General features: G+C 39.4%; 2 protein-coding genes across 2 annotated transcripts; one reads left to right on the top strand and one right to left on the bottom strand.

The window, feature by feature from the left end:
* The first annotated feature begins 800 nt into the window (after positions 1 to 800).
* LRRC72 (leucine rich repeat containing 72) lies at positions 801 to 4589 on the top strand. The gene is made up of 4 exons (XM_069860404.1): positions 801 to 822; positions 1919 to 2092; positions 3182 to 3209; positions 4424 to 4589. The coding sequence occupies exons 1-4, from the start codon at positions 801 to 803 to the stop codon at positions 4587 to 4589; spliced, it is 390 nt and encodes a 129-aa protein (XP_069716505.1).
* Positions 4590 to 6214: 1625 nt separating this feature from the next.
* On the bottom strand, positions 6215 to 22747 carry ANKMY2 (ankyrin repeat and MYND domain containing 2). The gene is made up of 10 exons (XM_069860345.1): positions 22622 to 22747; positions 20089 to 20153; positions 17911 to 18049; positions 15931 to 16029; positions 13693 to 13853; positions 12471 to 12685; positions 11101 to 11236; positions 9185 to 9313; positions 8610 to 8751; positions 6215 to 7087 (listed from the first exon to the last, which is right to left on the bottom strand). Exons 1-10 carry the CDS (start codon positions 22686 to 22688, stop codon positions 6864 to 6866), a joined length of 1377 nt encoding a protein of 458 aa, XP_069716446.1. The 5' UTR covers positions 22689 to 22747; the 3' UTR covers positions 6215 to 6863.
* Between the last annotated feature and the right edge of the window lie 317 nt (positions 22748 to 23064).

The raw sequence follows: 23064 nt of genomic DNA, 5'->3' as shown, positions 1-23064 counted from the left end.
TTTTACCCTAGAGTGAGTATTAGCCACAGTCTCTCCTCAAAAAGATAAAGCCAGACCAGTGTAGACCTTGGTAGAAATTGTGAAAATTGTTAGTTTAAGATATTTTTTTCTCTACTCTGATCTCAAGGTAGCAGCCTTCTGATTATTTTTACTGTCTTAGAAGAACAGCATTTGTATAAGGAGGAAAAACAGCATCATTATGTTTTCATTTAGGAAAAAAACAACACCCAGCAACACCTGTTTGTTTTTTTGTTTGTTTGATAGCTGAGAATCTGGGAATGATCCAGTTTCTGTTTTAGTTAACTTCAGATATTGCTCTCGTGAAACAAACTGATCTGGTGAATGTTCCACATCTGGCAACAGCATCAGTGCCTGTTGCTAAGGTTTGGTTATTTAGGTAATTAGAACCTGAAGGTCAGTATTTTAGACAAGTAGCTCGTGGGCTTTCGGAGTTTAGTACCTCGAGTCTTAACAAAAGTTTGTGGGACCCACATTCTCAGGAATTTAGGCCCTTTAAAGTATTTTACTTTTTAAGTTTGTTGAGTTTTCAAACTCATCATTTGCCAAAACATCAGAACACTGCGTATGTACATTTGATATTGTGTCTATGGGATAAAAACCTTATATTAGCTATGATAAAGCCTTAGGTATCCCAAAGCTTATCTGGCTGTAGTATCTCTACCCTTACAAATTCCACGCCTTACCTTTAAGCAGTCACATCGGGCAGGCACGGGACACCTGCAGGTGCTGGCAGCCTGTGTAGCTCTGTCATAAAAGAAAGCTGGTAGCTGGTCCACAGCATGCGTCAGGGGGTGATGAGGGGTAGCTGCATCTGACTCCTGTCCCTTCACTTACACATTCATTTTGCACTGGTTCCTCCAGTCTCTGGAATATTTGATCTTGCATTACACCTGTGCTTAGCACGTCTGTCAAGACAGTTTTGCTAATGATCATTTTTGACTAGGGAGCAATGACTGAAGCTTAACATGCTGGAGAATACGTGTTGCATTTACAGCTCTAGAAACACTTCCATAAAACTTCTAGGAGTTAATCTCCTAACTACAGTTATACTGTAATCAGTCCTGGATTAAGACTCGAGGGATTAATTTGTATCAAGCTGTACCCTGGATTCACAGTTTAGTGAACTACTCCTCTAACATTACAAAGCATCCTCTGTGGAACGGTACCACAGCACAGTCCTGGCTGTCTCCTATACACAAGACGCATGCTCAGACTTCTGTTACCTCCAGGCACGACTACAGCAGTTCCTTCCTAATTGGTCCTGTAGACATCATAACTTAAAAACTTCCATGAATTCAAAATGCTTCTTCCAGAGTTATTTGTTCTAAACCGTTAGCTGACTTCTGTTCCATAGCTGAAGTGTGACACTACTATGCAGTTCCTATTATTGAAGTTAACATCCTTTCTTTGACTTAACAGTCTCAAACGCTTTGTTTAAAATATAAAGATATTTTAGAATTAAAGTGCAAAGCAGAAAAATTAAGGCTTTTCTTTTGATTGAACTCCTATTGAGTAAAGGGAATTGAACTGGCCTTGAACTAGGAATTCTTTTTGCTATTGATAAAGAAACTTCCTAATCTTTTCCGACTTCTGCAGTAGAAGGTATGAAAAAGTATGAGAAAAAAAAGTATGAGAAGTCTTGCTTTCTAGCTTCTGGGTTTAAAACTTCTCATCCTACTGGGCTCAAAATTAGAAGCTTTATTTTACTGGATAGGGCTTCAACCTAAAAGCCTTAGGAAGTATCGCTCCATGTTCCCACTTTGAATTGTTGTGAAATTATGCAGATTTAGACCACTGTTTTTACAGAATTTGGCAGAAGAAAAGGTCAATCGCCTTCTGCAGGCAGATAGATTGACTTGGTAGAAAAAAAATAGAAGTTTTATATTCCTTCTAACAGCAGTTACCAAAAAAGAAAGAGAGTCAGCATTTCATCTTTATAACCACGAAAGGTCTTATGTTGTACAGCCAATAGCTTTTGGAAAGAGAGTAAATACATCAGTGAGGACTGCAGTGGGATCTGGCAGCTGTGCTCAACCAGCCAGAAGATGGATGATGCCCTCAGGGATTTCTAGTAATGTAAGGAAAGGTGCATATTTTTAGGTGATTTGAATTAGAAAAAGTTCTTTTCATTCATCTGATAAAAAGTAATTGCTTTTAGTCATAAAGTATAAATGTATCAGGAACTTAACCGAATTGCTTCATAAAGTAAGTGGTTGTAGCAGTAAAAGCAACAAGTGAATCTTTCTACCAAGAGTATTGTGGGAAATACATTCTAGTCAGGCCCTGTAGTTGCAGAATTGTCTTTGAAGACAGATGAACAAATGTCTTTTTTTTCAATGTGTCCTCTGTGTGTTTAGTTTTAATTAAAAACCTCTCAATATACTTCCAGTCTCTCGGATGGTGATCAGCGTCATAGAGTTTTGATGCCCTCTAGTGCTTTTATAAAATAATCCCTTGAAGAAAGCACATTCTTCTAAATAGTTTTTAAAGTTTTACATAGCTCGCCTAGCTTTGTAAGCAGTTTCCTTTTAATGCTTTCCAAGCTGAGGATATTTTGTTGTTGTTATAACGGCAGCTAAAGTAACTTCTAGAGTTCTTAAAACATTCCAATCTGGAAGGCAGCGTGATCCTGGCACAAGAAAACAGGTAGATATAGCTTGGAACCTCATGACCCTTGTGAGACCAGTTTTGTGTCCACTTCTGGAGCCATCAACACAAGAAGGAGATGGAGCTGTTGGAAAGGGCCCAGAGGCGGTCACAAAGATGATCCGGGGGCAGGAGAACCTCTCCTATGAGGACATGGGTGGTTTAATCATATTTATTATTTGTTCTGCTGATCACTATCAAAGTAGGCGTAGAGTTGTCTTTATCTCTACCACGCAATCATTCTCATAGACGGACAGTGGCATCATTTTTCTGTGAAACAACAACAAAAAAAATACATGGAAATGTATCTCAATGGAAAATAAAATGCAAGGACTACACAAACCTGAAAAAAACCCCCAAGAGATATTTGTTTCCACAGTAACCTAGTAGAAGTTGACCTTGAACATTTGAAATTATCTGCTAGTTTTTACTTCATTTGAATGAGTAATTTTCTAATAGAAAGGTAATATTCAGCTAATCAAAATGTTGTCTTAATTTGGTCTTTTGTTTATAGGTCATGAATTTGGAAATCACACAAATCAGTAATTTTTTGACCTTTTATATTTTTTTTTTTGGCATCCCTGAAGCTCTTACTTCATTCCCTCTTCTTATGCCTAAAAAAATACCCTCACCAGGGAAGACATCCAGCAAAACAAGCTTTTGAAAAAGTTTATGGCCTTTTGTATTTAACATAGTTGTGACTCTGTACTCTTCTGATGAGACAACCTGCCCGATGCTGTCTGAAATTTAAAATTGAAAGGTATTCCACATTTGGAAATGGGTGCATAAAAAAGGTTTATTTATATATAAGATCAAATACTGATCACCAAAAAAACATCATGCTCTAAGTATTAAAGCATCAGAACAGCTGTTCTGTATTTTGGCCTGGAATATTTTCTCCTGCCTGGATGTTCAAAAATACATGCTCTCTGGAAAAATACTACTGACTTGTAGAATTAATCTTTTTTAGTCTGTACTTGATGCTGCTTTTATTCTGTTTGGTTTCAAAATCACAGAAAGAAATATAAAACTTACCTCTGTGTCTGTGATGAGGCAGCATAAAGGTTGCATTTCCATGTGATGACATTTTAGATACTATCTTTGTCAGAGCAAATTTACAAATGTCAGATATCAGGGATCTTTTTTTACTTTCAAGCTTTGCAGGTGAAAAAGACTTGAAAAAATTATGGAAGAGTAAAAGCCTACATATGATGATATCCTTTGACAATTTGATTTTACATACCTGTGTCAGGATTCACAGACAACACGAGCTCACAGTATTCTGGATTCATGGACTGGAGAAGGGATATTTGCATTGTGGCTGATTAAAAGATCCACATCGAATTAAATGTGCTGTCACATTAATGGGTACCATATCACTATGAAACCATAAAATTAGTTTTACAATTTGTGTTGAATCAGAGCATTAGAAGTATACAATTATAATTTTTGGGGAGGAAAAAGGCAATGAAAACAAAATAACATTTTACAGTTTACTATAAATGTATTTTAAGTAATTTATGGCATGTTTTTTTCTTCAGAATACTGTGATTCTGAATTTTTTTTCACTTTGTTTTGCTTTTTAAAATTTGTTAACAGAAGGAAGCTTTCCAAAAATTGAAAATTTTTAAATACCCACTGTTAGTGTCATCACAACTTCTATCTTCATTTTCTATCCAGAATGGATCTAAGCAATCAGCTCCAAAGTAGTCTGGAAACATTCAGATGAAGTGCATTTGCTTTGTTCTTTTTGCAGAGCACCATCTGAGAACACTGAAGATGCCGTTTTACTACAAGCAATGACAAGATCTCTAATAAAATTTTCCTCTGTTGACTGGAAGAAAGTAGCCACCTGTCAAGAAATAGGGCTTGAAAACAAAGCAGAAGGATGCCATGAGAAGCTGACAGTCCAAATTAGATGAGTGCTTTCTTCCTTCAGACAAAATAATTCCTCTCTCTAGTTTTTTTACTTTTGAGTAAGTTAGTATCTCTATAAAACAAGTACACTAAAACATGCCTTTAATTAAATGACCTCCCAGCAAACAAAGTATTAGTGTAACATTCCTTTCATCATCAGATATATAACATGGGAAGTGAAGAAATTAAGAAAATGAATTATAAATAGTGGCAATGTTACAATAAATGTTGCTTGAAATGCAATTCTTGCTCTACTTCTGTTAAAAGAAATTATTAGAGCTAAACCTGTAGCTAATTGTTAAGATTAAAGACAAATAATTTCATTCATTTTAGTTTTTACTGGAGAATTAAGACTTCTCATGTGCACAAGCAGTAACTTCTATTCTTCCCTCAAAATAAAGACTTGAGAACGCAACTACTAAGCTTTTCTCATTTCTGAGAGGGATTAAAGTTTCGATTTACTCATTTTTGTGCTGCATGAATGCATCAAAACCTCTTAGTTTTATGAGGATACTCATTGGGTCTTAATACAGCAGAGCCAAGAGGTCTTGAGCTTGCTGGTACCGGCTGATGTCTGTGGCATCTCCGTATTCTCCCAGGCTGCGTGTCTCTGCTTGCAGGTCCTTTTGGAGAGACAGGACTTGCCCTATACAACACACCGCCCCAAGGCCGCCCACTGATTTTTAACACTCTCTCTTGAATAACCACAAGGGTCACACGATGCTGTAGTGCTGCACCTGACCCTGGGCACGAAAGCCTGCTGCCACTAAAGAAACTAGTGGGAGAAGTGCATATAGATGGAAAATAATACATTTCCTCACATCTTCCTCCCTCCATTCTGCCAAAGGCTTAAAGTCAATGCTATCTAATGTATCAAAGCCCTTTTCCAGCCTGTTGCTTGTCTTCTGAGTTCCTTCTTTGTAAGTAACACATCATGTGAGAGGTTTCCTCCAATTCATGATTAGATTACAGCCTGTTTATGCAGGACCTATCAGTCACGATGGTCCAGCCGATGCGCTCCACCAGCTCAAGCTGAGGAAGGCAGAGGCACCTCTGGAGCATCACCGTGAACCAGGACCCTAACTTGGATTGCAGTTGCTCTCCTTTGAGTCTCTGTGTAAAATGAAAAAAAGTGAAGCAGCCTCTGCTTCTAAAGACTTCGAAGCCCTCATTCACAACTATATAAGCTGTGTCAGCCATCCCACACTTCACACTTGTTTCCACTGTTCATACTTTCTACTATTGCTTGGGCTTTTCTTCTTTATCAAGAAAACGCATTGGCTGGCAGGAGGAAAGCAAGATTTGTGCAGTGGATTTTACCACACTTGCAAAATCCCAATTCATTTGCCCTAAAGGGCATTTTGAGAAACCTTAAAGAGCAACACGTCCCAGTGAGCCCAAAGTGCTACTTATAGAAAAGGGAACCAGCAGCTCTTCTACACTACCAGATCCAAGAGCAGACAGTGACTACATCGTGCCTCCATATCCAAGTTCCAGGCATGCATCTCTCGCTTGCCAACCAAACTAAACTAGTCCTCCTTTCATGAGACTTTGACAAACTTGAAATATTCTTGACCAAACCAATGGTGAAATAATTCTGTTGAACCACATTTCACAGTCAGCTCAAAACTTCTGATAGAGCAGTATCATTTAATAAAATTGCCACAAAATAGACACTATTGCTGTGCACTCACTAGTCAAAAATATCTACTTTACTCTCTAAGTAATGTCATGAAAAGTTGAGAATTCAGATTATTATATTCAGAAACTTAACTGCTACTGAATTCCTTCAAGTAAAGCTTCATAAAGTGGTGTAAAAAAACAATTTAACAGTTGGCTTCCCAATGCTTTGAACTACAGTTTTGTGTACTTGCAGAAAAAAATACTTAAATGACAATTAAAATAGATTTACATTCTGAAAACACAAGCAATCTAAATTAAATGCTTTTTTTTTTTTATCACTAAGTGGCTGATTAACCACAGATACTCATAGATTTTCACTATGCTTACTGCTGGTCTACATACAGATGGATCTATGCCACTCTAGCTTTTATCAGATAATAAATACCTATTTTGACAATCTACAACAGAACTTGAAGGATTTATACATAGATTAGCCAGTGTTTCATCTCATGATGAACAGAGACGTGTTGTCTTCCACAGAGAGCCTTGCATAAGCCATGCTGTAAGAAATCAGACAAAGTCAGCGTAAAAAATTCTTTAGGATCCTTGAGGTACAAGGACACAGCCAGAACTCTCAGTTCCTTCCTACCCTCTTCTTACTCCTCAGACTCTTGAGTTTTTTGAAGAGCAATGTCAGCTAAGTCAGTCTCGCTCTCCAGTGGAATCTCAGGGTGTAGGGCTTGTGCCTCCGTTTCTTTGGTTAACTCAGGTTGTTCCATCTGGTCAGCAGCATGACTTGGATCCACTTTTTCGGCAGCATCTGGAGCAGGATCTGACTGCTCTTCATTTGCAGAACTACCCTCTAAAAGTTGTGCTTCATCTAAACAGAAGAGAAATCACATCATCAGTAAACAACTCATCTGCAAGCAAACATTTTTATTACTGGAGAATAATAAGCACTAGTGAACATCGCATCAATTACAGAAGTGATTAATTTAACCAAATTTCATCAAAAGAGACCAAAGATGCTGGAGTTCTGCCTAAGCTGGTGTATGATCACTCTGAAACTAACCCTACACAAATCTGCTGCTCATTCACATTCAGCTTTCCCATACTTATTTTGAATGTAGGGAAGAGGATAGAATACTACAGCTATTTTAACTTTCAGTTCAAACATGCTTTATCTACACTATTCCTGCAGTTAACTTCAAAGGATGGGTGCAGGCAGTTAAACACAGCGCAGGTGGGATTTTTTGTACACAATTACGTAGGAATTTTTGCATATAGCAGACTGAAGAAATTCTTTGCAAATGAACCTGTCAAAAAATCTTGGCTTCCCTTTTAAAAAGGGAGGGAGAAGAGCCATCCACCAAGATCCCGTCTCTCCCTCTGAAGAGAGAAGCACCCCTGGGCACTGGCTGGTTCTGTTAATGCGAACCTGCAGGTGTGTGTGTTTGTCACCAGTGAGAGGCCCCATGCTGCTCACGGTTGATCATGGTTTGCTGCACTACTATGCAATATCCTTGGGGATTTCTAGTATCCCTGCCTCCAACTTCTGCATGCAAAAGCAACTCTGGTAACAGGATCATCACAGGAAGCTGTTGAAAACTTCAATAATTACTAATTTGTTACTAATTTATATCCTGTTATAGTTTTTACAACCCAGCCAAAGTGAAGAATTCTACCGTTATAAGACAAATGTGATTTGTCCAGTGCTCTTCTAATAATCCTTAAAACAAGAGGAGGGGAATCTTAAGGTTTAAAAAAGTTATTTCAACTTTCCTATTATTTCACTTACAGAAACATTGTATCAGAGTATGTTAAAGTGTGTGTAAGTGTGTGTGTGCAATACAGTGTTGTTTCTGCCACTAATTATTTGGTAAGTGAAGGGAAATATACTAATAAGACCATTACCATTTTAAATAGTAATGCTTTCTTTCACTACATTCAAGTAAACAACAAAATTGGCACTGTGATTATGAAGAACAAAGTGTTACAGGAGAATTAATATCTACATTAACCATTGCAACTGGAAGGAGTGGGCTGCTTGCTTATTATCCAACTTGTCCCAGTACCTCCAATGAAGGCAGAGCAGCATGAAATTTCTGCATTATTTTGATCAAGAATTTGGATTTTGAAACAGTGCCACATAATTCAGAAAGCTCTAGTTGTAGAAACCAGTGTAACTCTAGCATTAAAAACCATTACATTTTAGCATTAAGTTTTATAAAGTACATTACATTTGAAAATGGAAAGACTTGAATTCCAACAAATGCAGGGATGCTGTTATGCTACAACAAAAATTTTTCTTTCAGCTTCAGCTGTTACAGCTTTTAAGACCTGTTAGCATTGTTTCTTGTTAATGCAGCATTAGTTTCAGCAAGCAAATTGTAGATCCTAACCTTTCTTTTGCTTTTTTTCTTGTTTCCTTTTTTCTTTGGCAGCTTCTAGTTCTTGTTTCTCATGAATTTCCTTCAGGGTCTTGCAGACTTTTTTGTGGGTAAACCAGTGTATTTTCTGGCAGTTCTGGTCACAGTACATCACCTGAAAGTTACCAGAGCTATCAGTTCATCTGTATGTACTAAAAAAAATATACAATATTCTTGTATTTTGTAGTGTTTCAAGTTAAATCTCTTAAAGAATATTACTTTATGGCATTTTCAAGCAATTTGCAAGGTCATATGAAGTGATTCTAACCTATACAAAACTCTACAGTGAACAGTTTGTTTTGTTAACTCTGAACATTCAGACACGTACTCTTTTTTAATTCTTAAACATGCATACTCAGAAAGCCAAGGACACCTACTTGTGAATCTCAGGCATCTCTCCCAGAAGTATATGGCTTGCGCATTTTCAGTGCAGGCACACATGCCAGTCCTCCTAAGTCTACACAGTAAATAGTCAAGCATTCAAAATTCTCAGCACCTCAGTGGCACCATTTTTACTGATTCATTTGTGACTACTTACGGATTCTTACCATTTTACATACTGAACACCTTTTGCCTGCCCCTTTTCCCCCACAAGTTGTACAGAATTCAGCATCCACAAAACCCACTTGGCCAGTAATAGCTTGTGTAAGCACGGAAAAAGCTGTAGGATCAGAACCCTGGAAGGTAAGACAAGAGGGGATAATGAGATCAAAACCCACTATCATGAAGAGAGACACACAAGTGAAAAACAAAACAAGCAACGCAAGCTTCTAAGCGGACAGCTGCACTCTTACTGGAGATGCCCTTGCTACCAGGACATAAAACTAAGTCACAGAATTTCAGCTAACAAGGCACAACTTAACACTTACAGTTAGATATATTTTTGTATATAAAGTTAACTTAGTCCATAGATTCTGCAGAAGAGAGGTTAAAAATTATCATTTTTTACTCTGTAAATTATTAATAATGCTATTAGTAAACTCAACGTTCTTCACACAGTCATCCACTTGTAGATCACATGCAGCAGGTTTATGCTGCTCAGTCTTTACTTGTCACCGATCCACTGTTGTGCCCAGTGTACTCAGGTACTACAGACCACATGCTCAGAATGCAGAATCATCAAAACAACGATTTGCATATCATTATTTTGATATTATTTGCAGTATCTTTCCCATGCCATATCAGCAGTAAGATTTAGTGTATTTTACCAGTAACCATAAATTAAGGCTATTACTTTGGGCAATGATGTAAACTTTGGAGTTAAAAAATGGCAAGCAGCTCCAGCTCTAAGTAAATCCTTAAACTGCTGGACTACCATGGAATATGCACAATCCTAACTCCTACGACAATTCTGAGATGCCCAGACTGAATCCAAGTAACTGTGTGTGCCAAAGATCAAGCCTTCCAGGCCATTAAAAATTTACAGCATCTCCCTCTTCCCAATTCTGCATAATGGACAGAAATCAAACATAACAAACCATATTTCTTTAAAGAGAGAAGGCGGAAAAGACTGCTCTTGTAAGAAAAAAAGGACAGGAAGTAAAATGTTTACTCTAAAGCAAGTCTTAATGCATCATGATGGCTTATGTTTTCACACTGCGTTTATTTTTCTGGCTTAGACAAACAGTAGGGATTGCATTAAGCCTCGGGATGTTTTAGTAGACTGGAGCCACTTAAGATGGAGGCTATTTTTAATTCACTAAGCATAATCCAAACACATCACAAAATTGTTCCACTTCCCCAGTGTTAGTGCCTATAACAGCCAGCTCTCAGAGACCAGAGAGACTGTTCTTAAAAAAGAACAGTGACTCTTGTGTAACATCTATATAAACCAATTAGTAGTATTATAAGGAAGAGTGTGTTAGCAAAGGCATAATAGGAAAACTGAAGTTAGATTTTATATTTGTAGTTACGATTTCCTAATTTAGATACACATTTTGTTCTGTACTGCACCATCTTGCCTCTCCCTGTGACAAAAGGAGCTTCACAGAATGTTTTTTCTCTTCCTATCACCATTTCATGAACACTGGAAATAATGACTGCATTGAATCTAGGAAATTATTTGATCTTAAATTGAATGTACACGTCACGAAAAAAAGAGTACAAAATGAGTTTCATCTGTCCCATAATCTATAATTTGTAAAAGTGAACTGGCAAAGAAGACCTGAACAGACATCCCAGAGCAGGAAAAGAAAGCTCTGACACAGACAAACTGTTTCAATTTTCTTTAAAAGATGAAGTATTTAAGCATTCATTATGGGCACAGGAAAGAATCAGCAGTTGATGTATTTTAGAGCATTTTCCTGCAATACTTAAAATAAAATTCCAGTTTGCCAGAGAGTTCAGGGACATCATAAACCATTGCTCAATATAACACACTGCAGAAGCTGAGAAATAGAAAAGATGGCTTGTTTAAACTGAATTTACTATGAAAGCTGCTTAGAATGTGACAGGAAAAACTTACTATTTCAACAGGCGCAATACTTCTCACGAGCTGCTGGAGCAATGTAGCTTCACAGTAAGGAAACTTGCGGATACTTTCTCTAATTAGTTTCTCTTGATATACAGGGAAACCATCTTTCTCTCTCCCTTTCAAGAGACTAAATTTTTTAAAATCAAAGTCAAGTAAGAAATCACACAGTAAATGTTCTAGAACACATACACAACATGCTGCCCCCTCTGTCCTCCTGACTGTCCTCTTTCAAATTATAGAGAAGAATTATAATTCAAAGTAATTTGGCAACGTCATACATAGTAGCGTTTAAAATACAAATGAAATTATTTTTATTCTAATGCACAATCATGAAACACAATAATTAAATGTACGCTCTGAAACCACTACTTACTAATTCAACCACACAGAGGAAAATAATCATCTACAGGACAGCTGGTAACTACATCAGACTTTAAGTAGCAAAATGCTTTGCTGTGGTTAAAAATGAGCATTGTAAAAATAAACAACGAATAATACAAGATATTTCAAAATGAAAATTCTGCTTTACTTACGTTTAATATCACATTATAGTCCTGATGCATCCACGTCTACCTGGTTGCCTTGTATGTTTTTATATGGATCACTGACGAACTACTTGATTTCAGTATGTGAAAGCTGACTTCATAATTTATTTTAAGTATCTGAGGTGCTTAATGCCTTCTTTGCCTCAGTCTTTAATAGTAAGGAAAGTTGTTCCCTGTGTGCACACACCCAGGAGTTAGAGGAGCGGAACAAAGCTCCCATGTTCCAAGAGGAGGTAGTCAGAGAAAAACCACAGAGGTCTATAGGGAAAGTGATCCTTCTGAAAGTCAGGCCACCTACTTTGATACTTAAGATCAGGAAGCTGGTTTTGTAACCGAGTGGGTTCTGAAGATCTATCTAAGTGATTTAGGAGCCCAAGTCTCATCCAGAGCAGTGGGATTTGCAGTTCTTGGTCACTTAATTGTTTGGAAAAAAATCTCACCATTGGAGAGCAAAACGGGAAGAGAAATGTTCCTAGATCATACCTATCAGACAGTGAGAAATTACTTTTACAAGCCTATAACTCCCCTTTTTCTCCACTACACATTGCTCTCTGCTGCTTCATGGTGTATGTGAGATTGCCAAGCTCTAACCAGGCCCAGCAGGGTGCTGAAACTCTAGGAATGTGCCTTTGTACCCCAGGAAAGGACAATGACACTTCAGACAGAAAAACGGGAGTCAGTGCCACCATGAAGCGATCGCAGCTGTAACAATCTTTTATCCAAGATAATCCAGCCTATTATTACAGTTTCCTTTTTCTGCTATCCATAAAGCTGGTTCATACATATGCCTTCAGACCTCTCTGTAGAAATACGTACCTTTTGATAAATCCATCTAACTTATCCTCTCGCTCTTTTAAGAATGTAATGCATTTCTGGAAGATGCAACTGATGTAGTGCATTTTCATAGCAAGTACTTCATTCATATCTTTCTGCTTCATACATTTCTCACAAATTAGATCCAGAACCCTGTAACATTTCTGCAGTGCTTCTACATCGGCCAACAGAGGGTTCTCTTTCACCAGCATCACAATCTATGAGAAAGATCAAAGTAAATGTAATGCAATCAGGAACTAATATTTTTAAACTTGTGCATTAGCATTAAAGGTTATATAGCTCATTGTAGCTAAATTTCAGTGGTTTCTAATATTCCTCAACTTCTATCTTATGCAGTTGTCCCCTTCTTATTTCAGTCATCATGAAGTATTACTATATAGTCTACTGTAATTCAGCGTTCCCATTCAAGAAATATCAAAATCAAGTCTGCTATAAAAATAGTAATGATTTTTCCAGAATAAGAACCTGAAGAATCAAAACCATTTCAAAAGGAACTGCTGCAGAAACTACCATATGCTGCCCTATATGCTGCCCTAAAATCACATTCCTTTTGAACACCTAAAACTGGACTTTCATGATTTCAGCAGTTTCACAGAACACATCAACATCACATAGTTTTGGAGTGCTTCAGGTAGGCCAGTAAAGCACTGAACTTACCATTTTAAGAAGAAACCATACATTCTACTCACTAAATTATAACAGCTGTCACTGGCACATTACTGTTTCTAACTGCAGCAGAAACTCAATTGGCAACTGTTGACAAATTCCTGGCTTTGAATGGCAAACCCAAGGAACCTGTCCTTGAATTCAGGTGTATTAATTTCTCTGAACTACACCAGAGCAAACCAGAAAACACACTCTTTTCAGCAAATACACTGGGAGGTAAAAATAAGCATCTCTTGCCCACAGTTTCATAAAGAGCAGCAGCAGTAGATGTTACTGTGGTGAACTAGTGAGGAAGGCAGGAAGACACATGCTGAGACAAGCATTGAGAGAACAATGAGATTTTAAGATGGGAAATTGTTTTGTTTCCGCTTCAAGTGGAGCTAAATGTTGAGCCAAATTCTTTCTGATTTTCAGAAGCATCTGAATTAGTGGATAATGATTTTGATCTCAGTTGGACCTTCAGGAGAACTGAATGCTTTCTGACATAAAGAAACAGATCCCATGCCAACAAACACATACAATTTACATATTACTCTACCTTAACGGGATGCATGTTAGTAGTAGTAATAATTTTATGTAGAGGCCCAGCTAATTTCACTGGCAATTTTGGTTCTTTATCTAAGCCCTGTGGTTTAGTATAGTAGTCCAGCCTTTCACGTGGAAAAAAGTTGTTGATGACAGTCACACAGTCATGTTGACCTAGAGGCACACAAGGTCAAAAAAAAATCAATGGAATGAAACAATAATAATAATAATAACAACAAGGCCTAACCTCAAATCTAATCGAAGCAATACAGGTGAGAATTACCCACAAAGGAACTTAGCAAGATATGCTTTGCCCTGGTGACAGGTGTTATTACTGACTCCCAGAACGCAATGACTTCATAAAATTTCATTTTGAGAACTCTATCCTCTTTCTGCAACCTCTTTCCCTAGGTAAGCTAAAATTCAGAGAATAAGTATTCCTCCTCCAACGTTATACCATGCTAGTAGTCTCATACTGGTGTTAAAATTTTTCAAGAGAAGTTCTCTCCATCCACTTAGTACTTTCAAAAATTAATGACATTTGTATTGGGACTTCCAAGTTTTCAGACCTGAAATGCATAGTAGTGTATTAAACAAAGCAAGAGAAACTATAAGAACAGAACACACTTAAAATTTATGAAAAAAAAAAAAAAAACAAAAACCTGCAATGAAAGTAACAAGATAAGAGAAGGTACATCCCCTTCTTGTTTCCTACATCTGACAATATGATGGATTACTTGGCCAAAGGGAAAGTAAAATTTAGCTTCTCTAGTTCAGGACTACATTCTTTAAATTGATTGATTTATCTTGGCATTTGTCCTATTAATCAGTAGAAGATGACACAGCCAACCAAGTACCAGCATTTAAAACTCTCCACTATTTCAGAAGAGACTGTCCTAACCTAACAGAGCACACTGTAAGGCAAGTGATAGGGAAGAAGAATCCTCACGTCCCACATGTGGACAGCTGGACTAATGTTGATTGGATAGAGAATAAAAAAAACCCAAACCAGGAATGGATACCAATGTTCAGACTTTTACAGAGCAGCATATCTTAGTATGCCTGAAAATATTTATTCTATCTTGGTGACATGATAAGATTTTAAACAAAAATTCTCCATAATTATGTTGCGGATAACGCTCCTCATTCACTCATAACTCAGTTCAGCAGCACATTGGAAAAGAGTTTCTAAATTCGAAGTAAAATTAATGGGAGTGGACTTCTTTGACTTATTAGGTGAATAGTTAAGGTTTTGCTGCTTGAATCTCAAATGAGCGGTGCCAATCTATTCCTTTTTAATTGAAACTGCACTAATTCAATATTCAAGAGGTAAATCCAAATGGCAAGGTTGGTTCTTGGATCCAGAGCACCTAATGCACTTGCAAGAGAGTTCTCAGACATTTAAACAATACAAGAAGGTTGTGTTGAAGTGAAAATACAGGTCCTCAATTTTTAGTTGTTGGGAAGCTCACCTGTACAGCAACAGCTGAGTCACTAAAACAACTCCGCTTTCTACTGGCAATATTTTAGCACATATCCTTGCTAAAAATACAGAAAGAAGTGGTACGTTTGGGAAAGTTAATCTAGGAATCTCCCAGCGCTGATAAGCTGCATAAAGAAGTAAAAAAGGGTTGAAAAAAAATGACAAGGAAAATAAATATAACAACAGAAATAAGTCTAGTTGCACGTTTTGCCCAGGACCACACAGAACACTGGGATGACTAATCTTTTATGTCAGGTTGAGTTCAATAAGTACTGACTCCTGCAGAACAGATTCTGAGACTTCTCCAGCTCCCACATGGAGAGGGAGAAGGGCAGGAGGTGACTCACCACTAGCACAGAGCATGCTCATGGCAAAGCTCAGATGAGAACTTCTGACTTGTAGAGCTACATTGAGTTCTTCCCCAAAAAAGAAGCTCCAGTTATGCACTTGGTACTGCAGAAGCACATATTTGCCCTTCAGACACCTCAAACGTTACCAGTCTCCTCTGTCTATCTGAAAAGGGACCACACTGCAAAAACTTGTGCACTTACAGAACAGCAGCATCTGTTCTTACAGGTAAGATCATTTGTACTTCTATGAAACACAGTGTGGGAATAGAACTCTGTTACTGGATCAGGTGTGGAAAAAATGCTAAACTGTGTCAGTTCGGAACAGGTCACTAAAAAATGTTTCTCCAATAAAAAGCATCAGAATCTGACATTTTGATTCTTTAGGAATTTACGGAATGATAATAGACTTTCACCTTACCCACAAAAGCAGCCATCTGAGCTGCTGTCCTTCCCACAGAGTTGACAACATCAGTCTCTGCCCCAGCCTCTAACATCATCCAGGTGATTTCTTTGTTTCCTGGATTTGGGGAGAAGAAATGGGAAATGAGAGAGAACAAACCAGATCTTCTAATTCTTTATGTTGTAGAAAACCAAGGGGTGAATTTCTTAAAGACCAGGAATAACACTGAGGGAAATGAATGTTCTCAATGTCATTATTTTAAGAACGGATTAATAGAAAGGCATAGTGCTTCCTCTTTATTTATGGTTCCAGAGGGTGAAATTGAAGTAAAAATAAATTCAGGCAGGGTATAACTCTGCTCTCTGTAACACACGTTCATCTCCTCATGGAGCTTACAGGAGTCATATGCATATAACCACACTAGAGCTGCTTGGTCCCTCTGAATAGCTGTATAGAAGCAAATTCCACTAATCTAGTTTGACAGTTCAATTACAACATTTGCTATTCTAAGAAGAAAAACAAATTCAGTACTATTATATAGCAGGAGCATACAGAAGAGAACAGATTGTTCCTTTTTCCACAGTGGGAACTGGGTGTTCAGACTGGGCCAAATACCAAATAAAATGAAGCTAAAATTTGATGGGAAGATTAGATGACTTAATTGGTGCCCTTCACAGACTAATAAGGACACTTGTCACCATGTGTGCTGGTTCTGCTTTCAAAGGTATTCTTACTTTACCAGTTTTTGTCCATATACTCAGTACAGAAAAGTGAATATAAAAAAAGAAGGGGGTGGTGAATGGAACTGAACGTTTCTTATTTAAAAACAAAGGCACTGTGTCAGTAGTATCACGAACCTTTTGCACTGACAGATAGCAGATTTTAAAATTAACGTGCAAAAGCATTCAAACCCAGGATAACAGGTTAAAAGGTCAGCTGTAAGAAAATGGTAAAAGTCCAGCATGTGCCACAAAGCTGCAGTCATTTGACAACGTCTGAGAGTTTGTTCCTATCTGTCTGCTGCAGCACTGATACTGCTCAGTGCCACAGAATGCTAGAATTTCCCAAATCTTTTTACCAATGTTTTAACAGAAAAGCAATCTGATAATCCAGATAAGGTTCATATACACACATACGTCTTTGGCTCTTTCATACTTATGAAGAGAGAAGGCAGAGTTTAAACTCCACGTGCTAAGAAACCTTACTTCCCTAGCACCTCCTTTCGGGGCCACATAAGTGGCCTAGTAAGGAAGATACTTTATTCCCAAATCTGAACTTTTTCCTAGAAGGAACAATAATTTTTATACAGTATCTTCTTCTCACTCAAGGAAATAATTGCCCCTTTCATCATGGAAAAAGGACAGCAAGAAGAAAGCTGCAAACCACCACTGGAGACAGGAGAAAATACATACAGCCTTTAAGCGCTCTCATGAAAAAAAAAATAAGCAAGAGGAGAGGGAAAGATAATGTGAGAAAACACATTTTAAAAACATACTAAATACATATTTAAAAGCCCACAAGACAATGGCAAGAATTACGTAGGGAAAAAAGCAAAATTTGAAAAATCTTGATTTGACAAGCCTCAAATATAAACTAAAAGTTCATGATTTGTAGTTATAAAAAGAGCAGTGTGGTGCAGCATCGTTTTCAGTGTAATACAGTATCATTAAACAGAATACATACCACTGCACAAGAAAACTGTCACAGAAGACTGAATTTTGAGATCCATAACAAGCAGGGCAAAGTACAGATAGACTACATGCCTCAAAACGCTGAACAAAATTAATATTTGTATGAAGAAAGATCCCAAGCCTGAACACTAGCTCTCCTACTCCACTGTCCCAATGATTCTACTGGTCTTGACTTATTTGCCTGGTTCCCATAATTTACAGCAAACTTGAGTAATTAAAACATGTCAACACTTTCCTTTATTAATTCATGGTAAATTTTACCATCAATGTCATAAAAATCTGTGCCATAAGCTTAGTACAAATCTACCTGAGAGTCCAGCAAACATCAGGGCAGTATATCCATGCTCATGTTCGTTGCAGTTAACATCAGCTCCATGTCGCAAGAGCAACCTGCACATGTCTACTTTTCCTTTGTACGCTGCGTGCATGAGAGGGGTCATGCCATGCTAGCAAAAGAAAGAAAAAGGAAGAAGCACACAAAAAAAGCATTTGTTATATCTCTTGGTCTCCATGCTACTGATAATTTTCAGTAGTACATGCACCATTTGACTGCCAAAGCCTCACGCAATATTTGTTAGTAAAACCAAAAAAGTTCACAAAATCTTTATGAAAAAATACAGTTATTATGATGCAGTAGATTCTCCGTTTGTGTGTCACTTTTCTGATTCTGCTGTGCTATACTTATGAAAACAGACAAGTGTTGAATAAATAAGAAACATTTAATGCCAATTTGTCATTGGCCTTTTGTACAAAGAGCAAGCAGGACTTGGAAGGTAGTCAACAGATATGCGCATGAATAATTTCAGTTATATCCTAAAGCTAGCTATATCCTAAAATACGACCTAATTAGACTATGAAATACTGTTCAGTGAGTGTTGATCACAACTATAGTTCTCCTCCTTCACAGTCATTCTGCTGAGCTGTTGGTTTCACATATATAACACATCAGATTCCTCTGATGATCTTTCTGTTCATCTGCAGTCAAGAAAAGTTAGTCTACATCAGTGAACAACCTGAACTGAAACCAGATAATTCTTAATAGCTGTTGAGTTTTCTTTGGTCTGTGTATTTTGGAATACTATGCAAAAACATCAAAAAAGGGAATTCTCTCTCCTCAGTAAAGGCCAAGGATCCAGGCATTTTCTGCAAGCATAGGAAGTTCACGCTCAGCATCAAGACAGATTAACTAAAGGACCCTCCACTGAACATAATCAGCATGAGTAAAGGCTACACGTATCTCATACACTAATAAGCAGGCTGTAATTCCCAGCAAGTATTCATTTCTGTAATTAGCATGTAGAAGTGGACTGTTTCCAAAAGATGTATTCTTTACAGACATGAACAGCTGAATTACCAAAACTAGAGGAAAAAAGTAATGCCAATAATGCCAAATGATGGTTCTGTATATAAGAATATTATGAATGACTTATCATTATTTTAAGTACAGAAAAACTGTGGAGCCTTTTCAGGTCAAGTTTCTCTCTGTTTGATCTGCAAATAATATAGGATTGTACTACTACACTGCTCCTTTGCAACTTTAACTACTAAGATGACTAGAGGAAACTTCCACGATGAGAAATTCCATGTGCTCCCTCTAGACTGTCTTTCTGTAATAATCTGAAAGATCTTGGCCACACCCTGGATGTGGATGGAATTAAAGTCAGCAGACTGCCAACATGAAGTCACAACAGCATTTACAAGGTCTGTGCTCCCAGAGGAAATGAAATTCCTGAACACTTTCTTCCATACTACATTTCCAAATTAGCAACCACTCCATCTAACACAGAACAAAAAAATTACTAAGCAGCGCACATTTAAATGAAGTATATTTGTGTTTATTTTCCATCAATTTCCATTACCCATCTCTTCGTCCTAATATTTTCGGACACCTCAACTTAAATACTCCTGAAGCGTTGATCTAATATGGGCGGTGGGCAATTACAGTTTTGCTCACATTTTCCATTGCATTAATGTTACACGCTTCAGAGAGACATTGTAAAAAGGAAACAGATACCAACATCACACAAGGTTGTTTTCTCCATGAACCCCTTACCAACTTCAGGTAGCAATTTAGGAATTTTTGGTTTCTACATGTCTCTCACATCTGCCTCTGAGCACGTTTATGGTTCTGCAAAAATAAGGCTTTGACTGATGAGATGCCAGTGCGAGACAGGGAGAGGTATTCTTCATCCACAGTCTGCTGCTAAGTGGAGGGACTACAGTTTGGTGGAGGTAACAAGTCAGGCAACATCCCTACGTGTCTCACTGCAGTATTCATCTTACCTTATTACTTCAAGTAACACTAATCTCTAAACTTTCTTAAAGAAACTAAGACCTCTTCAAAGGTTCATTATTCAGCTGCAGGCTGGAAATATCTTCAGAATAACTCCGATTTCCAGGATAGCAATGTTATTTAACAAGAAGACCCTCAGACCTAACATCTTCCTCGCTAACCCAGTGCAATGCTTGTACAGTTTTGCTGTACCTCATCCAAGCAATTGACACGGACATTCTTGCTGCCCAGTAGCCTTCCAGCCTCCTCGGTGTTTCCTTAAATTAAAAAAAAAAGGACACAAAAAGAGAGAAATGGGGGGTGAGAAAGGCAAAGCAAAGTTGCATTTACAAATTTAGAGTTCTGTATGACAAAACATTGAAGGATTTCCTATCAAGACACTAAACTGATGGAAGTCAGACTTGTAGAATTAGCTAGAGTCTAAAGCTGAAGCCAGGCTGTTCATAACGATGCATGGTAGGAAGCCAAGAGACAACAGACAGAAGCTGAAAGAAAAAGAAGCTTCAGACTGCATATAAGGAAATCAGTTTTTCACTGTGAGGCCAGGGTGGCAGCATAACAGGTTGCCCAGAGATACTGTGCAGTCTCCATCCTAGGAGTTTTTCAAGGCCTGATCAACTATTCCTACTGATAGGGCTAAAGCCCTGAGCAATCTCATTTGACCTCACAGCTGACCTGTTTTGAGTAGGAGGTTGGCCCAGAGATCAGAATTATCCCATGATGCCCATCAGAAGCATCAGGTAAGTTAGACAGACATGTCTGCAAAACGAAGGCCTGAAACTCTGCTTAAAACGAGTCAATCAAATTGATTCTCATCCACAGCAAATTCATTACTGATTGTCCTCTCCCTGTGACAGGCACAAAGGCAGAGTGAAGCCCCGAAACTATCAATTTCTTATGGGTTCAAATTGCCTCAAGACTACATATGGAAATGTGCGGAGCATATCAGAGGTTTTTAGTTTACATCCAGCTAACAAAAATCACTCAGAAGTATCAAAATACAGCTTGGAATATAACTATCTAGACAAGGCTAAGAAATTCACATTGCTGTATGGTAAAATCCAAGTGTTATGACAAGCATGACAGAAAGCTTCACAGCAATAAGCACACGAGCCACAAAACATAGTGAAATTGCAATGCTTACATGAAATGCAAAATAAAACAGCATAAGGGGTAAGGGATGTACAACACCCTGGACAAGTTCGAGTTCTGTTAATTCAAGAACATCCTGTCTGCAAGGACATCCTGGTCTGGCAAGAGTACAAATAGAAACCTGTAACAGGCTAAAGAACTGGATTATACCCAAGAAAACATTTTTTTTTTCAATTAACACAAATCGCTAGATAAATGTCAATGCACATAAATAATGTGGATGCACATGAGAAAGATGTGAGCTTTCTTTGGCAGAGTTAGACCCTTACTGTTCAGTCTCCCCAGCCTGAGTTGCACAGCAATGCCCATGCATGGCAAGCGGCCCCCTTTGCATCCCCCCGCTGGCACTGATACCAAAAATGCCAGCAAATAAACTCTCCAAGACTCATTTTGGAGTTTTAAGAAGGAAGCATTCTTCAGTCACTCCTGGGCAACGTGAGGCAGTGATCTCCATCCATCCTGAGCAGCGAAGCAAGAGCTGGTTACAGAATATATTTCCCACTTACGGGCATAAGTATAAATTTTCCCCAAGTATCTTATGCACATTCTGTTACTTTCCAAGGACTAACTTTAATGATACTGTGAACTTCTCAACAGTCAAATCTCTTGCCGACTTTGAGGTAGCTCCAGTTCTCTGGCTGACCTTGCATTTGAGATGGGGAGAGACCGCAGAGATGGTTATAAAAGAAACATCTGTTCAGCACAGACCGTACTGAACACAAGATCATAGAATCATAGAATAACCAGGTTGGAAGAGACCCACGAGATCATCAAGTCCAACCATTCCTATCAATCACTAAACCATGTCCCTTAGCATCTCATCCACCCGTGCCTTAAGCCCCTCCAGAGAAGGTGAATCAACCCCCTCCCTGGGCAGCCTCTGCCAGGGACCAATGACACCTTCTGTGAAAAATTTTTTCCTAATGTCCAGCCTGAACCTCCCCTGGTGGAGCTTGAGGCCATTCCCTCTCGTCCTGTCCCGTCACCTGGGAGAAGAGCCCAGCTGCCTCCTCTCCACACCCTCCTTTCAGGCAGTTGTAGAGAGCAATGAGGTCTCCCCTCAGCCTCCTCTTCTCCAGGCTAAACACCCCCAGCTCTCTCAGCCGTTCCTCATAAGGCCTGTTCTCCAGCCCCCTCACCAGCTTCGTTGCTCTTCTCTGGACTCGCTCCAGAGCCTCAACACCCTTCTTGTGGTGAGGGGCCCATGTAACAGCGTAACAGGGGCAGATGTAACAGTGTCTGGAAACACACTGGAAAAAAATGAGAAACGCTATAAAAACCCGATGCTATCAGAGGGACGTTCTGTCTAACTTTGGAAAAATACAGTTACTTGGACGAACTTTACTGTAGCTTAAACCAAAATATTGCGTTTTCCGTAATAGCGACTACGTTCTGCAGGAGCGCAGGGGCCAGGCGAGGGGGCGGCCGCGTCCCCCGGCCCGGAGCCGGGACCCTGGGGCGCCTGGCGGCCCGGAGCCCCGCGCGGGGCGGCCAGTCCCTGCCCCATCGCCCTGCAGGGGGACGGCGCCCGGAGCAGCAGCCTGAGGGGGGCAGCGCGACCCCCCGCGCTCACCTGCGGCGACGGCCGCCAGCAAGTCCTTCTCCTCGGCGCTCAGGTCGCCTTTCCTGGGAGGAGCCATCGCGCCGCCGGGCGCCCCGCGGGCCGTGAGGCGGGAGCCGGCCAGGCCCGCCCCTCATGGCGGCGCCTCGCGCGCGGGGCGAACCATTCCCGCCGCGACGAGGGGGGGGAGGGAGCACGTGCCGGCCGTTCCCCCTCCGCCGCCTGCCCAGACGGGCGCTTCCCCAGCGAAGGAGCCCGCTCCTCTCCTATTTCTCGTTTAGAAGTCGAGAAGTGGCTTTTGCTTCTGCTTTCGTCGCCGTTTTCCGGCTTCTCTTCCACGTCCTTCCCCCCCCGCCCCCGCGCTCCTCATGGCGGCGCCCCGCGCAGCCCCGCCTCGCGCAGCCCGGCCGCGGAGCGAACCATTCCCGCCGCGGCGAGGAGGGGGGGAGCGCGCG

This window comes from Phaenicophaeus curvirostris, chromosome 6 (genome assembly GCF_032191515.1).
Source record: "Phaenicophaeus curvirostris isolate KB17595 chromosome 6, BPBGC_Pcur_1.0, whole genome shotgun sequence".
NCBI lineage: Eukaryota > Metazoa > Chordata > Aves > Cuculiformes > Cuculidae > Phaenicophaeus > Phaenicophaeus curvirostris.
Note: the sequence above shows the minus strand (reverse complement) of the source record. Positions and strands in the feature narration are given on the sequence as shown.

What these genes read in the sequence shown, in the direction of transcription:
- ANKMY2 (XM_069860345.1), bottom strand. Translation starts at nt 22,688, where the DNA reads ATGGCTCCTCCCAGGAAAGGCGACCTGAGCGCCGAGGAGAAGGACTTG. An exon ending in GCTGGCGGCCGTCGCCGCAG is followed by an intron (nt 20,154 to 22,621) that starts GTGAGCGCGGGG and finishes TTTTAATTTAAG; the next exon opens with GAAACACCGAGGAGGCTGGA. An exon ending in AGAAAAAAAGCAAAAGAAAG is followed by an intron (nt 7,088 to 8,609) that starts GTTAGGATCTAC and finishes TCTTCTGTTTAG; the next exon opens with ATGAAGCACAACTTTTAGAG.
- LRRC72 (XM_069860404.1), top strand. Translation starts at nt 801, where the DNA reads ATGCGTCAGGGGGTGATGAGGG. An exon ending in GATGCCCTCAGGGATTTCTA is followed by an intron (nt 2,093 to 3,181) that starts GTAATGTAAGGA and finishes TTTTGTTTATAG; the next exon opens with GTCATGAATTTGGAAATCAC. An exon ending in TTTGGAAATCACACAAATCA is followed by an intron (nt 3,210 to 4,423) that starts GTAATTTTTTGA and finishes TTCTTTTTGCAG; the next exon opens with AGCACCATCTGAGAACACTG.